The 16,417-nt window shown below is 37.6% G+C and overlaps 1 protein-coding gene and 1 long non-coding RNA gene across 8 annotated transcripts in view; one reads left to right on the top strand and one right to left on the bottom strand.

Moving 5' to 3' along the window:
* Positions 1-16,417, bottom strand: part of LOC137210188 (uncharacterized) — a 104,000-nt gene that overhangs the window by 7,828 nt on the left and 79,755 nt on the right. The window lies entirely within an intron of this gene.
* The window catches only part of LOC137210184 (receptor-interacting serine/threonine-protein kinase 2), a 39,967-nt gene that overhangs the window by 18,831 nt on the left and 4,719 nt on the right, over positions 1-16,417 (top strand). For 6 of the 7 annotated variants that reach the window (XR_010936314.1, XR_010936312.1, XR_010936313.1 and 3 more), the window contains 6 exons: positions 3,710-3,795; positions 7,200-7,283; positions 8,396-8,489; positions 10,101-10,256; positions 11,061-11,437; positions 11,865-13,389. Coding sequence is in view for 1 of the 7 variants with exons in the window: in XM_067711816.1 (XP_067567917.1) it covers positions 3,710-3,795; positions 7,200-7,283; positions 8,396-8,489; positions 10,101-10,256; positions 11,061-11,398 (758 nt within the window). In the remaining 6 variants the exon portion in view is untranslated. Of the gene's footprint in view, positions 1-3,709; positions 3,796-7,199; positions 7,284-8,395; positions 8,490-10,100; positions 10,257-11,060; positions 11,438-11,864; positions 15,066-16,417 lie in introns of those variants that run through there. The other variant, XM_067711816.1, reaches the window with a different exon arrangement.

The following is a 16,417-nucleotide window of genomic DNA, read 5'->3' as shown; positions in this document are numbered from 1 at the left end:
CAGCATTGTATTTAAAAAAAATCAAAAGTTGCTATAATAATGGATTAACATCTTATCTCTTATCTCCCAGAACCATGTAATAGGGGGTGTGTGTGTGTGTGTGTGTGTGTATGTATGTGTATATATATGTACATATATGTATGTATATATTGGCTTGGCCAAAAAGTTTGTTTGGCTTCTTCTATAAGATCTTACAAAAACCTGTACGAACTTTTTGGCCATCCCAATACATATCTCCTTTGTCCCCAGTGCCACTTCCAAACTATAATTTCTTCTCCATTCCCTAAAGACTCTAGCTCTTCTGAAGATCATGCCATTAGGCAGTACTTCTCTACAAACTTCCTGGTTTTTCCCTATTGTTCATTGCAGAACAATGGCTTTTGGCTTACTTACTTCTACATCCTGCATTGATCAGTGCTGCTGAATATTTGAGAGGAGCGCTCTGTGGATCTCTGGAGTTCTCTGTCTGTGTACTTCTCCTCTTTGGTGCTCTGTCCTATAAACTCTATCTGCCTCCGTCTACCCTAACTCCCAGCCCTGTCTCTTCAACTCTGAGCTTCCTCTGGGCCCCGCCTTACTTCCCTACCCTGTAGTATAGCTGGAAACTCTCCCAAGGCAGTTAGCTTGGGTAGTCAGGCTGTCATAAGGCTGACCTCAGTTGTTTCCTATCACTTAGAGATCACTGTCCTTTGTTGCCTGATATCTAGTGTCTTGAAAACCACTGTTTCATGCATTTTGTCTGGCTAATGGTTGTTTAAGGCAGGAGGGTGAATTGGTCCTTGTTTCTTCATCTTGGCCAGAAATGGAATTCATTGGTTTCTCTTTAAATTAATGGCTAAAACTAGGCACTAAACTCTACTTAGCAATTCTGTTATGTTTCTCAAATACATCTATTATTCCATTCTCATATATCACCTGTTCTTAAGTTGTGGTGCAGGGACCTCTGGAGGTGGGGTTGGTTCCTGAGACTTTTATAAGTGGTTCACAAAATCAAAACTTTTCAAAATAATAAATATTAAGGTATTATTTTCCCTTTTTACTCTCATCCTCTGGAAAAATCTTTCCAGAGACTAAATTAAATATGATGATATCATTGCTCCAACGGATAATGGAATGTGTTTTCATATACTCTGATGTGTTAAAATTTTCTGTTTTAATCTAATGTAGTAAATATCAATAGATATGACCAACATATACAAAAGCTCTTAATAATTTTGAAGAGTTCTGAGACCCAAAAGTTTGCGAATTACAGACTTAGATGATCATCTTGTACTACTGTAGGAGATGCGTAAGTCCCATACTTCATGTTTCCAAAGTGAAGATGAAATTCCATTTCAATCCCTGAGAAGGAAAGCATGGGAGGAACATTTCTAGTCCTATCTGCCCCTCAGCACTCCTCCTCCTCATTTGTTAGTTTTAGAGAAAAAGCAAGCGTACTTATCTAGTCCCTTCTCAGTTTTCTCCTCCTTTTAGAAGTAAGCTTGTCTAAAGGATGCACACATTTTGTGCTTCCCCATATGGAAGCAGGTGAGGCCTGTAGCTGAGTGAGTAAAACTGTCAACTGAAGGGACAAAGTGTTACTAAGCCCATATGCTACAGATCTAAAAAGGGACAGATTCCAATTAGCTTTATCAGTAATAAAGGTGATGTTTTGATCATCATCTCTCATTATTATGTGGCTTTTCTTAATAGATTCTGAACTTAGGAAGACAAGACAGGGGTAATGCATATTGTACCTTATCTTCCCTTCTTAAACCTCCTACACCCTATGTTCTGTATTTCTTTTGAGCATTGAGAAAGTAGAAACCATGAGAGAGAACTCCCTCGTAGTTCCACTACCAGATCTATAAACTTAGTTGTACTTGACGTGTCTTTCCTGCTTTATCTCTTTTACAGTGGGAAAAAAGTGTTCTTACACAATTGTAAACAGTATTACTTGTGCTCTGGATGCCATTCCCTTACTCTCTCCAGCATTCTGTTCTTTATATTCTCTCTCTGCTCTTGCATTGCCAATCTCTGCCTGTCTACTGGATCGTTCTTCTGTCATACAGATCTATGCTATTATTATATCCTATCTTTATATAGGAAAAAAATTCTTGACCCCATATCATCCTTCAACTACCACCTCATTTTTCTACTCCCATTTAGATCTAAACACCTTGTAGGAATTGTCCATACTTATTGTCTCTACTTCTTCACCTCTAATTCAATTTTTAACAAACTTACATCAGTCTTCTGTTTTCATATCTCCACTAAAGCTGCATTTGTTCAAGTTACCAAGGATAGCAATTTTGGAAAATACTGCTTATCTTACTTGCCCTCTCAGCAGATTAGATATGGCTGACTCTTCCCTCCTTGAAACTTTCCCTCTGATAGCTTCCAAGACACAAGAGACCATACTCCCTCTTATCCTCTCTTCCTCTATCACTTTTTTTCTTCCTCTGCTCAATTTCTAACTGTTGGAATGCCTCAGAGCTCTAATATGGGTCCTTTACTGTTTACCGTCTGTACTTTCCCCCTAGATGATCCAGACCAGATCATGGCTTTTATACCATCTATATGTTAGTGATGCTCAGTTTTATATCTAGAGCCCTGGCTTCTCCCTTAAGCAACAGGTCCATATATTATTGTAGTAATAGTGGTACTTATGATTGTTTCTACTCATTGGCTATTATGAATCATGCTGCTATGACTGTTCATGTGCAAGTCTGTGTGTGAACATATATGTTTTCATTTCTCTCAGGTAACTACCTGAGTGGAATTGCTTGGTTGTATGGTAAATTTATCTTTCATTTTTAAGAAAATGCGAAGCTGTTTTCCAGAGTGGCTGCATCATGATACATTCCCACCAGCAGTGTGTGAGGTTTTCTGTTTCTCTACATCATTGTCAATACTTGGTATTTTCTGTCTTTTTAATTTTACCTATTTTAGTGGGTATGGAGTGATGCCTCATTTTAGTGTTAATTTGCGTTTCCTAATGACTAATGGTGTTTAAGCATATTTTCATGTGCTTTTTAGCTATTTGTGTGTCTCCTTTGGTGAAATTCAATCTTTCTCCCATTTTTAAATTGGGTTGTTTGTCTTAAGTTGTTAGAGTTCTTTTTATATTCTAGATATAAGCTCTTTAAAAGATACGTGATAGGTAAAAGTGTTCTCCTAGTCTGGGGCTTGTCTTTTTGTTTTTCTTAATAGCATCTTTTTAAATGCCAAAGGTTTCAATTTTTTTGAAGTCCTATTATCAAAAATTTTTTATGGATCCTGTTTCTGATGCCATATCTAGGAATTATTTGCCTAACTCAGGGTCATGAAGATTTTCACCTGTATTTACGTTTAGGTGCATAGTCCATTTCAAGTTAATTCTATGTATGTTGTGAGGTAAGAATCTAAATTTTTCTGTTTTTGTGTGGATATCCAACTGTCCTAGTACCATTTGTCGAAAAGACTATCCTTTCCTCATTGAATTGCCTTAGCAACTTTGTCAAAAAACAATTGCCCATACTTGTAAGGGCTTTAGACTCTCAATTATGTTCCATTGATCTATCTTTAGATATGCCTATCTTTATGCCTGTACTAAACGCTCTTAAGACAGTTGAATGTCATCAGTTTGGGGAAAAATTTACTTAGGGCCTTATCAGTTAAATATTAGCATTTATGTTTTTCATTTTAATGGTTATAAGCAACCTGAACTCATTTTATTTTTCTTATTTAGAATGTTTAATAGAACTTGAACCAGTTCTGCGAACATTTGAAGAGATAACTTTTCTTGAAGCTGTTATTCAACTAAAGAAAACAAAGGTAAATTGTTAAATGTAATACTGGAAATTAGGATGTTAAATCATGGAGAGTTTTAGTTTAGTTTAATTTAGTTTTTTTCTACATACCTTCCACAGATACAAGCTACAGTACTGGGGCAGTAGTTAGCAAAGAGTATGAATGCTGCCTTGAATCTGTCACCAAAGAACTTTTCCATTTCATTTAAACAGCCTCCTCCAGATTTCAAAGGGATTTTCAGACCTCTCATATAGCAAATGTAAATTTAAAATGTGTAATGTGTGCCAGTTGTATACAGTTAATGCCCTAAATTACTACAGTTGTTGTTGTTGTTTTAATTCTATGTTTATTTCTCTAAAGTTTTGATATATAAAGAGTAAAAGATGTCTGGGTTATTGCACTTTACTGCCAAGTTAAGCTGTAGAATTTTTATTAATAATTGAGGCCCAAATGTGTATTTTCTATGGCTTGTTTGTATCTTTTTGTTTTCCCACTCAAACACTCCGTGTTGCATAGACCAAAGTAGCAGTTGTTATGAATTACCTAGAACAGTTGTCTTATTTACTCATTCTGCTCTTGTAGATCAGAAAAACAATTGAAGGGACCCATTACTGCAAGGTTTTCTTGCTGCTATCAAAAATTGTTTAGAAAGCAACTACAGTCCTTTAGGGACAAAGTTAGCCTAGTTTAACACTTTCTGGGTTTCATTAAGTTGCATTTGAGATATGATAATAAAAACCATCATTTATTAGCCAATGTCTTAGGTTGTGAACAGGCATAATCTACAATTGATTTATCACTAAATGACATTGCTTGCCTCTTGCAGTTTGCTGGATCTGTTAACATAATCTTTGGTTTAAAAGGGAAGTGCATAAAGGAAACAACTGCCCTTAACCAAACTTAAAATTGATGGTGGCAGTATTAGTACCTGAGCTTTTTAAGGAACTAAGGAGGAACTGTGCTTTAATCTTTTGATAAGTTTTCATTGACTTCTCTGCTTCTGAGTAGGTAGTCTTTTCCAGAACATTCCAATCTCTCCACTTCTTAGTAGATACAAACTTCTGTTAACATTTATTTTTGCCTTGTCTTTTCAGTTCCCTTTTCTCTCTTCACAACTTTCTCCTCTTCTGCCAAGCAAAGGTGGATAGAAGGGTCTGTTTTCTTGGTTCTAAGATACTGAACTGGAAGAGAACCAATTCAGTTCCTTTTTTGTCCCCAACCAACTTAAATGCTAGGATCTATATGTAAAACTGTTAATTTGGGGGAGAAATTTTTGCTTCTTAAATAAAGTAATTTAGTGTATATTTTTAAATACTTGAGTATCATTTAAATAGCATTACTTTCTTTGGTCACTGTTTTTAAGTTGCTGTATTGTTTTCACTCAGTGTTGTTATTTTTTTCTTTTTTTTTTAAATCCTTGTATTAATTCTGTAAAATTGTTAGAGAAAGAATATCATCTCCATTTTATAGATGAGATAACTGAGGTATAGGGAAGTAAGTCACATAACACTCTACACAGCTAACTAATGTCAGGGCCAAGGGTAGAATACAAATTTATTAAGATAATAAGATTTTTCATAAAGAAATTTCTGAAAACAAAGATCACAATTTAGGGTGACTTGTTTTGTTTGAGTTTCCTACATTTTTTTCAGTTCTTTGAACTGGCTCCTATAATTCATGTTTTCACAGATAGTATCTCTTATGTCTTGAGCAGTAAAAACTGAATCAAAAAAAGTTTTTCTTTGATATGTCATTTTACTTCTTTCTAGGGACTGACTCACTAGTGCATAAATTTTTTTTTTTTTTTTTTTTTTTTGCGGTACGCGGGCCTCTCACTGTTGTGGCCTCTCCCGTTTCGGAGCACAGGCTCCGGATACGCAGGCTCAGCGGCCATGACTCACGGGCCCAGCCGCTCCGCAGCACGTGGGATCCTCCCGGATTGGGGCACGAACCCATGTCCCCTGCATCGGCAGGTGGACTCTCAACCACTGCGCCACCAGGGAAGCCCCAATTCATAAATAATTTGAATGATCATTAACTGATCGGTTATGAAAAGTGATGTTAGTAATTAATGATACTGTATAACAATAAATATTTTAATAAATTTAAAAGAACAGAAGAAATTTACATAACAGAAATGGATCCAAAGATGAATTTTAAAGGTTCATATAAAAATGTATTTAACAAATGTTCACTGGACTGCTGTGTGTAAAGTACTATGCCCCATAGATTATATACATAGATGAATAGCAGTTTTTTTTCTCCTAAAACTTCTTAGACATGTTATGGAGCAGACAGTTGTTAAGTATGAATAATGAAGGGCTGGGTGTGGATCCCACCAATTTCTAAAGTTCTGTAGAGCATTTCACGTTATGTTGGTTTGGGGAAGAAAAGCAGACCAATGGTTTTGTTTTTAAATCACTCAATAGTGATGGCAGCTAATCCAAGTCTGGCTTAAAGAGACAGGAGTGAGGGCTTCCCTGGTGGCACAGTGGTTGAGAGTCCGCCTGCCGGTGCAGGAGACACGGGTTTGTGCCCCGGTCCAGCTAGGCCTGTGAGCCATGGCCGCTGAGCCTGCGCGTCCGGAGTCTGTGCTCCGCAACGGGAGAGGCCACAATAGTGAGAGGCCTGCGTACTGCAAAAAAAAAAAAAAAAAAAAGAAAAAGAAAAAGAGACAGGAGTGAATCACTAAACAATTTTAGTACAAAGGCATAGTGTTTAAATAAATCATCTGTTTAATAGCTACCATTTATTGAATGCTTACAAAGTAATCTTAGGGACTCTGCATATATTACTTCTAATCCTTCTTACAGTAATCCTGCAAAATAGGTATTCTCATCTCCAGTTTACAGATAAGTAAACTAAGTTTAAGTCTCATGCCCAAAGTCAAACAGGTATCCTGGGATCTAAACCAGATCTCATTGGCCCCCATCGTTCCATTAGGGCACTCTGCCTCCTTTACCTAGTCCAGTCCTCCATTTCTTATCTATAAAATGAAAATAATAATAGTACTTAGAATCATGGTGCCTAAATTATAGTAAATGCTTAATAATTATGGATAGATAGATACACATACAAATTGAAATATATTAAGTATCTAGTTTGAACCAGATACTTTATATTCATTATCTCAATCTCTAGAATGATCCTGCATGTAGATATTATTCCATTTTAAAGGATGAATTTGCTCAAGGTAACCAGTTAATATGAGGCAGGATTCAAAGCCTGTGTCTCTAAAGTTATTTCCCCTATTCTACACTATCTCTACTTTAAGTTAGATATTATATTCTCAACTGATTGAGATTTTTTATTGATTTTGTATAAACATATAAAGATAAACATATAAAATATGTTAAGTAGATTGTATTTTACTCATATAATTTTCTAATTATCTCTAATTCAAGTACATATGTTCATTCTTATTACAGAATGCTTCAAGTACCGCTCACTTATGTGACAAGAAGAAAATGGAGTTATCTCTGAACATACCTGTAAATTATGGTCCACAGGAGGTAAAAATAATTACGTTGATTAAACTCAAAATGTGAGAAGAATATGAGCAATCATTTAGTCTCTCTCACTCTTTTATAGATGGGAAGCTAAAGTCCAGGGAGGTTTTAGGATTTTAGAATGGGAATCTCCAATTTGAAATCCAGCTCTTCTGATTCTTAGTTCATTGTTCATCTCATCAAATCACAGTCCTTTCTCTCTTGGGCATTGACTTCTGTCCCTGTCCTTGTTTTATGTAATGGATGGTGTTCCAGGGTAGTACATAGACAAATCATTGGTACAGTTCTGCCACTGTATTTCTTATTATACCTTCTTATTCAAATGTAAAAGAGCTATAATACCTGCCTTGTTCTTAACCTCTTACAATGATTAATAAAAAGAAAATGCCATTTGTGTGGCTATCCAAAAAGAAGGATTTCTTTAGTAGCATTCATTCAGAATTATTTCATATTAATGATTTCTTTTAAGAATATATAAGATATGTTCTCTTTACAGATTCAGAAAAGTAATAATACCTTCAAAATGAATCTTAAAACACAGTATGTAGTCTTTGAATCACCTTTATATTCACTATCTCATCATTGGATCTTTGAGCCCATACAGGCTCATTTTTAGATAAATACACAGAAAAAGAACCTGAGAGCCAAATTATTTAAATGCCTTGTCGAAGCTTAGGTAGTAATTCCATGACAGAGCTAGGATTAGATCCAACTTCTATATTACTTTTTCCATGGATTCCCACTTCTCCATGTTGAAGGAACCTGAGGCATTGAGAATAGGCATGTGCTCTAAATCAGTAGGTAATCAGAGCTGCAGATCTCAAATTTCTTATGAGCTGGACAGAGTCTCTGAGATTATGTACAAAATATTGAAAAAATAATGATTTCTAATATATTTAACTATTGCCCCACCCATCCAATTGACCTGATAAAGAAATCAAGTTCACAGTTTTGTTACTTCACATATGTGTTTAATTTTGTAAAGTGTAATTTGTATTAGTTTTGATTCTTTATTTATAATAAGCCAAAAGCAGGAACTGTTTAGAAATTAAAGCTGTATAACTTTTAAAATGATTTTTCTTTAACCTAAATCATTTATCTTCTATTTATTTTAGGAATCGTGTGGATCCGCTCAGCTCCATAAAACTAGTGTTTCTCCTGGAACCTCAAGGACCCTTTCAGCTCCTCAAGACAATGATTTTTTATCTAGTACGTAAATTTTTCAGTCAGTATTACTTGCAAGTTTTCAATTTTCTTTCAAGATCATATTCTTGCAAGCAGTCATGGTTTGTATGGAACATGTCTTCCATTTGCATTTATAACTCGTTTTTTAAAAGTGACAGTCTAAAGATGTGAAAATAGTAGTGGGATGTTAAACAAATATTTAAGTATTAAAAGCATTATGTTAGACACTACAGAAAGATATTTTTAAAAATCTCTTGTAAGAAAGAGGAGAAATGTTTCTAAGTCACCATAATATTAGACAAAGAGCAATGTATTATAAAAGATATAGGGATGTAGAACTATGGTAGTATAGTGGAAGAGTAACATTTTTTACAAAGCACTGTCACAACAACCTTGTGAGGGAGATATTCCTCATTTTACAGATTCTTAAGATCAAGACTTCTGGATCACATAGTTAGTAGCTGGCAAATCCAAGATTCGAAACCAGGTCTTTTTGATAAGTATTTTCATGTCACTACTACACCATGTTATCATCATGAAGAAATTATTTCTGGCTGAAGGTTGGACCTATAGTTATAAAGGATGGGCATTCCAGGCAAAAGGAACAGCATAGAGGCAAAGAAGCAAGAAAACAGAGAACAGTGAGTAGTTGGGTTTAGCTGGTGAAGAGGGTGAATGAAAGATCAGGAGGGTGGAGTCATATCATGATGAATTCTAATACTAGGCTAAGCCATTCAGGCTCATATCATGATGAATTCTAATACTAGGCTAAGCCATTCAGGCTCTTTTGCTTGGGTAGGGAACAATTACTGCAGATTTTTGAGCAAGGGTGTGACATGATAAAATTTTTTGCTTTAGGAATATTTATCCTGGCTGGAATATGTAGGATATTTTGGAAGGGAAAAGGAGATTCAAGGTGGGGAGACCAGTTAGGAGACTATTGGTCTATTATTGTACTACAGGTGAGAGATTATGATACCTGCTCCAGAGTGTGAAGGAGAGAATAGTGTGAGAGATGTTACAGAGGACACACTTTTCACTTGTAGGAAGGAAGAGAGAAAAAAAGATAAAGCTGAACAAGTTTAGCTGGAAGAACATTGATGCTATTAACAGAAATAGGAAGTGAAACAGGTTTTAAAGTTAAGATGAATAATTAAGTTTTTAATTTTTTTTTTTTTTTTTTAATTTGAGCTGTTGAAAATGTAGGGTTCACTGAAGACAGAAAATTTAATTACATGGATTTGGGAAGGGAGGTGACAATTGAGGCCCTGAGGTTGAATAAGTTTACCAAAGGAGAGTGTAGAAAGACACATCATATGTAATTTAGAGGACACATTTGAAGTGCAGAAGGAGGAAGATGACACAGAAGGAAAAAATATGGTACCACATGAAGAAGTAAAATTCTATGATTTATAATTTACATAGGACAGACGGAAATATGGTAAAAACATTAAACATTAACCTTTTTTATCTAAAAAATATTTACTTGTGGAATTAGGTTTATGAACCAGCTTATGCAGTGAAAAATTAAGAGCCACTGAATACTACCCTCTCTATGACCCGGATGTTCATATTTTAGCTAATAGAAATAGCTAAGGAATATTCTACCCCTAATGCAGATGTTGTGTTTTATAGGAAAAACTCAAGACTTTTCTGTGATGCGTCAATGTCCAGTAAATCACAGTTGTGACAGTAACATTTCTGTGGCTCAAAGAGCAACATTCTGTGATCACAGGGCTGCTCCATGCTCCTTAGCAATAATAAATCCACTCTCAGCGGAGGGAAATTCAGGTAAATATGTACGATGAGACACTTTGTAAATGATGCCATTTATCTCACAACCATATGTTCAGTAGATTTGCTATATGATGTTTTATTTGTCTCTATTTCTTCAGTATGCTATATACATACCATAAGTAGGAAAGCACTTCCAATCCCCAAAGACATGAGTGTTGATATGTAATAATAGGCCAAAATAGTATTCCATGAACATCTATCTAGGGAGGGATTGCTAAGAGGAGGTGTGACAATATGTTACTAAAGGTAAATATATTTTTGTTTATTTATCAAATATGCAGGTATTCTTTATGTTTTTTAAAAAAATCTGAGAAAAAGTGACATTTGCCCCCATGAATTATAGTGTATAAAAATGCAGTGCTTTGGGCTTCCCTGGTGGCGCAGTAGTTGAGAGTCCATCTGCCAATGCAGGGGACACAGGTTTGTGCCCGGGTCCGGGAAGATCCCACATGCCGCAGAGCGGCTGGGCCCATGAGCCATGGCCACTGAGCCTGCGTGTCCGGAGCCTGTGCTCTGCAATGGGAGAGGCCACAACAGTGAGAGGCCTGCGTACCGCAAAAAAAAAAAAAAAAAAAAAAAAATGCAGTGCTTTTTCTTGGAGGGAAAGGGAAGAGATAACCCAAATATCTGAATGTTTCCTGAAAATAAATAGCATCCCTCAAAATACTGGTGTTCCATATGAGAAGAATCACAGCAAAATTAGGTTTTATGCCTTATTATTTTGTTTTTCATCTAATTTTACTCATAGCTATATATCTGTCCCCACCTTCTTACTTGTCATCCCTTGCTTTTCTACAGAGCAATTTCAGCCTGGTATAACCCAACAGTGGATCCAGAGTAAAAGGGAAGATATTGTGAACCAAATGACTGAAGCCTGCCTTAACCAATCTCTAGATGCCCTCCTGTCCAGGGATTTGATCATGAAGGAGGACTATGAACTCATTAGTACCAAACCTACAAGGACCTCAAAAGTCAGACAATTATTGGATACTAGTGACATCCAAGGAGAAGAATTTGCCAAAGTTATAGTACAAAAATTGAAAGATAACAAGCAAATGGGTCTTCAACCTTACCCAGAAATACTTGTGGTTTCTCAATCTTCATCTTTAAATTTATTCCACAATAAAAACCTATAAGAAACTCTTTTTCAAGAAGAAAAGTCAATGCATAAAAGGGTATTTTATATTTCTTTTGCCTTGATAATGTTTTTATGAGATTCATATGAATATTAGAAAGTTTAATGAAGTTTCTTCTTCAGATAAATATTAGTCTCCTTCCATGACATTATTTTTTAAATTAATACAGTAGAAAGTTTGATTTTTGCTGCATAGTTCAATTCTTTTTGTCTCTTTGGTTAATTGAAACTATTTTTTCAATGTAATAATTATATTTTTATTGTACAGAACAGTGTCCCATTTTCACATATACTTTCTTTGTGGATTATTTATTGTTTAAGATGCTTGACTTTCTGAAGACTTAAATCAAAGAAACTTTTAAATGTTATTTATTGAGTTCTTTAGAAAATTGTTTCAAAGATAAGCAATACAAAGTGTATAAAGAAAAAATTAATCCTTCAACATGTGTTTCTACTTCTATTCCTAGCCTCAAGTAACAATCAAGGTAACAACCAAAGTTAACAGCATGATGTGTATCGTTCTATCCCTTTCTTCCTGCTCATACTTAAAGTATATGCCTGGGGGGGACTTTCAAGATGGCGGAGGAGTAAGACATGGAAATCACCTTCCTCCCCACAAATACATCAAAAATACATCTACAGGACTTCCCTGGTGGCACAGTGGTTGAGAGTCTGCCTGCCAATGCAGGGGACACAGGTTCGTGCCCCGGTCCGGGAAGATCTCACATGCCGCGGAGTGGCTGGGCCCGTGAGCCATGGCCGCTGAGCCTACGCGTCCGGAGCCTGTGCTCTGCAACGGGAGAGGCCACAACAGTGAGAGCCCCGTGTACCGCAAAAAAAAAGAAAAAAAAAATACATCTACGTGTGGAACAACTCCTGCGGAACACCTACTGAACACTGGTGGAAGACCTCAGACTTCACAAAAGGCAAGAAACTCCCCACGTACCTGGGTAGGGAAAAAGGAAAAACAGAGACAAAAGAATAGGGACAGGACCTGCCCCTCCGGGAAGGAGCTGAGAAGGAGGAAACGTTTCCACACACTAGGAAGCTCCTTCACTGGTGGAGATGGGGGGTGGGCAGTGGGGAAGCTTCAGGGCCATGGAAGAGAGCACAGCAGCAGGAGTGTAGAGGGCAAAGTGGAGATATTCCCACACAGAGGATCAGTGCCTACCAGCACTCACCAGCCAGAGAGGCTTGTCTGCTCACCTGCCAGGGCGGGTGGGGGCTGGGAGCTGAGGCTCAGGCTTCGGAGGTTAGATCCCAGGGAGAGGACTGGGGTTGCTTGTGTGAGCACAGCCTGAAGGGGGCTAGTGATCCACAACTATCTGGGAGGGAGTCCGGGAAAAAGTCTGGACCTGCCTAAGAGGCAAGAGACCATTGTTTCAGGGTGCGCAAGGAGAGAGGATTCAGAGCATTGTCTAAACAAGCTCCAGAGACAGGCGCGAGCCATGGCTACCAGTGCGGACACCAAAGGCGGGCATGAGACACTAAGGTTGCTGCTGCAGCCACCAAGAAGCCTGTGTGCCAGCACAGGTCACTATCCACACCTCCCCTCCTGGAGCCTATGCAGCCTGCCACTGACAGGGTCCCATGATCCAGGGACAAATTCCCCGGGAGAACACACGGTGCACCTCAGGCTGTTGCAACATCACACCAGCCTCTGCCAGTCAGGCTCGCCCTGCTTTCCGTACCCATCCCTCCCTCCTGGCCTGAGTGAGCCACAGCCCCCTAATCAGCTGCTCCTTTAACCCCTCCCTGTCTGGGCGGGGAACAGACGCCCTCAGGTGACCTACACGCAGAGGTGGGGCCAAATCCAAAGCTGAACCTCAGGAGCTGTGCAAAGAAGAGAAAGGGAAATCTGTCCCAGCAGCCTCAGGAGCAGTGAATTAAATCTCCATAATCAACTTGATGTACCCTGCATCTGTGGAATACCTCAACAGACAACAAATCATCCCAAAATTGAGACGGAGGACTTTGGGAGCAACTGTAGAGGTGGTGTTTGCTTTCTGCATCTAATTTGTTTCTGGTTTTATGTTTATTTTAGGTTAGTAGTTAGAGCTTATTATCATTGGTAGATTTGTTTATTGATTTGGTTGCTCTCTTCCTTTTCATATATATATATTTTTTTCGTTTTTCTCTTTTTGTGAGTGTGTATGTGTATGCTTCTTTGTGTGATTTTTGTCTGTATACCTTTACTTTTACCATTTGTCCTAGGGTTCTGTCTGTCCATTTTTGGGGTTTTTTTTTTTTTGTTTTAGTTTTTTTTGAATAGTTTTTAGAGCTTTTATCATTGGTGGATTTGTTTTTTGGCTTGGTTCTTCCTTTTTTTTATTACTTTTTTATTTAAAAAAATTTTTTTGTAATTTTTTCTAATTATTTTATTTATTTATTTTTTATTCTCCCTTTTCTTCTGAGTCAAGTGGCTGACAGGGTCTTGGTCTCTGCCCAGGTGTCAGGCCTGAGCCTCTGAGATGGGAGAGCTGAGTTCAGGACATTGGCCCACCAGAGGCCTCCCAGCCCCACGTCATATCAAATGGCAAAAGCTCTCACAGAGATCTCCATCGCAATGCTAAGACCCAGCTCCACTCAACAACCAGCAAGCTACAGTGGTGCACACCCTATTCCAAACAACTAGCAAGACAAGAACACAAGCCCACCCATAAGTAGAGAGGCTGCCTAAAATCATAGTTCACAGACACCCCAAAACACACCTCTGAATGCAGTCCTGCCCACCAAAGATCCAGTCTCATCCACCAGAACACAGGCACTAGTCCCCTCCAGCAGGAAGCCTACACAACCCACTGAACCAACCTTAGCTTCTGGGAGAAGAAACAGAAGCAACGAGAACTATGAACCTGCAGTCTGTGAAAAGGAGACCCCAAACACAGTAAGTTAAGCAAAATAAGAAGACAGAGAAATAAACAGAAGAAGGAGCAAGGTAAAAACGCACCACACCAAACAACTGAAGAGGAAATAGGCAGCCTACTGTAAAAAGAATTCAGAGTGATGATAGTAAAGGTGATCCAAAATCTTGGAAATAGAATGGAGAAAATACAAGAAACATTTAACAAGGACCTAGAAGAACTAAAGAGCAGACAAACACTGATGAACAAAAATAAATAAAATTAACAATTCTCTAGAAGGAATCAATAGCAGAATAACTGAGGCAGAAGAACAGATAAGTGACCTGGAAGACAAAATAGTGGAAATAACTACTGCAGAGCAGAATAAAGAAAAAAGAATAAAAAGAATTGAGGACAGTCTCAGAGCCCTCTGGGACAACATTAGATGCACTAACATTTGAATTATAGGGATCCCAGAAGAAGAAAAAGAGATTAAAAAAAGGGATTTAGAAATTATTTGAAGAGATTATAGTTGAAAACTTCCCTAATGTGGGAAAGGAAATAGTCAATCTTAAGTCCAGAATGCACAGTGAGTCCCATACAGGATAAATCCAAGGAGAAACACTCCAAGACACATAAAAATCAAACTATCAAAAATTAAATACAAAGGACAAATATTAAAAGCAGCAAGGGAAAACCAACAAATAACATGCAAGAGAATCCCCATAAGGTTAACAGCTTATCTTTCAGCAGAATCTCTGCAAGCTAGAAGGGAGTGGCAGGACATAATTAAAGTGATGAAAGGGAAAAACCTACAACCAAGATTACTCTACCCAGCAAGGATCTCATTCAGATAAAACAGAGATACTAACACCTTTACAGAGAAGCAAAAGCTAAGAGAATTCAGCACCACCGAACCAGCTTTACAACAAATGCTAAAGGAACTTTTCTAGGCAGTAAACACAAGAGAAGGAAAAGAGCTACAATAACAAACCCAAGACAATAAGAAAATGGTTATAGGAACATACATATCAATAACTACCTTAAATATAAATGAATTAAATGGTCCCACCAAAAGACATAGACTGGCTGAATGTATACAAAAAGAAGACCCGTATATAGGCTATCTACAAGAGACTCACTTCAGACCTAGGGACATATACAGAGTGAACGTGAGGAGGTGGAAAAATGTATTCCATGCAAATGGAAATAAAAGAAAGCTGGAGTAGCAATTCTCACATCAGACAAAATAGACTTCAAAATAGAGTATCACAAGAGACAAAGAAGGACCCTACATGATGAAAAAGGGATCAACCCAAGAAGAAGATATAACAATTGTGAATATTTATGCATCCAACATAGGAGCACCTCAATACATAAGGCAAATGCTAACCATAAAAGGGGAAATCGAAAGTAACACAATCAGAGTAGGGGACTTTAACACCCCACTTTCACCAATAGATCATCCAAAATGAAAATAAATAAGGAAACACAAGCTTTAAATGATACATTAAGCAAGATGGACTTAATTGACTTTTATAGGACATTCTATCCATAAACAACAGAATACACTTTCTTCTCAAGTGCTCATGCAACATTCTCCAGGATAGATCATATCTTAGGTCACAAATCAAGCCTTGGTAAATATAAGAAAATTGAACTCATATCAAGTATCTTTTCCGACCACAATGCTATGAGACTAGATATCAACTACAGGAGAAAATCTGTAAAAAATACAAATGGGCTTCCCTGGTGGCGCAGTGGTTGGGAGTCCGCTTGCCAATTCAGGGGACGCGGGTTCGTGCCCCAGTCTGGGAGGATCCCACATGCCACGGAGCGGCTGTGCCAGTGATCCATGGCCGCTGGGCCTGTACGTCCGGAGCCTGTGCTCTGCAGCGGGAGAGGCCACAGCAGTGAGAGGCCCACGTACCACCAAAAAAAAAAAAAAAAAAAATACAAACACATGGAGGCAAAACAATACACTACTAAATAACCAAGAGGTCACTGAAGAAATCCAAGAGGTAATCAAAAAATACCTAGAAACAAATGATAATGAACACATGGTGACCCAAAATCTATGGGATGCAGCCAAAGCAGTTCTAAGAAGGGAGTTTATAGCAATACAATCCTACCTCAAGAAACATGAAAAATCTAAAATAACCTAACCTTACACCTAA

The sequence above is a fragment of the Pseudorca crassidens genome, chromosome 17, assembly GCF_039906515.1.
Source record: "Pseudorca crassidens isolate mPseCra1 chromosome 17, mPseCra1.hap1, whole genome shotgun sequence".
Taxonomy (NCBI): domain Eukaryota; kingdom Metazoa; phylum Chordata; class Mammalia; order Artiodactyla; family Delphinidae; genus Pseudorca; species Pseudorca crassidens.
The sequence above is the reverse complement of the archived record's forward strand: the minus strand, read 5'-3'. Positions and strand labels throughout refer to the sequence as shown.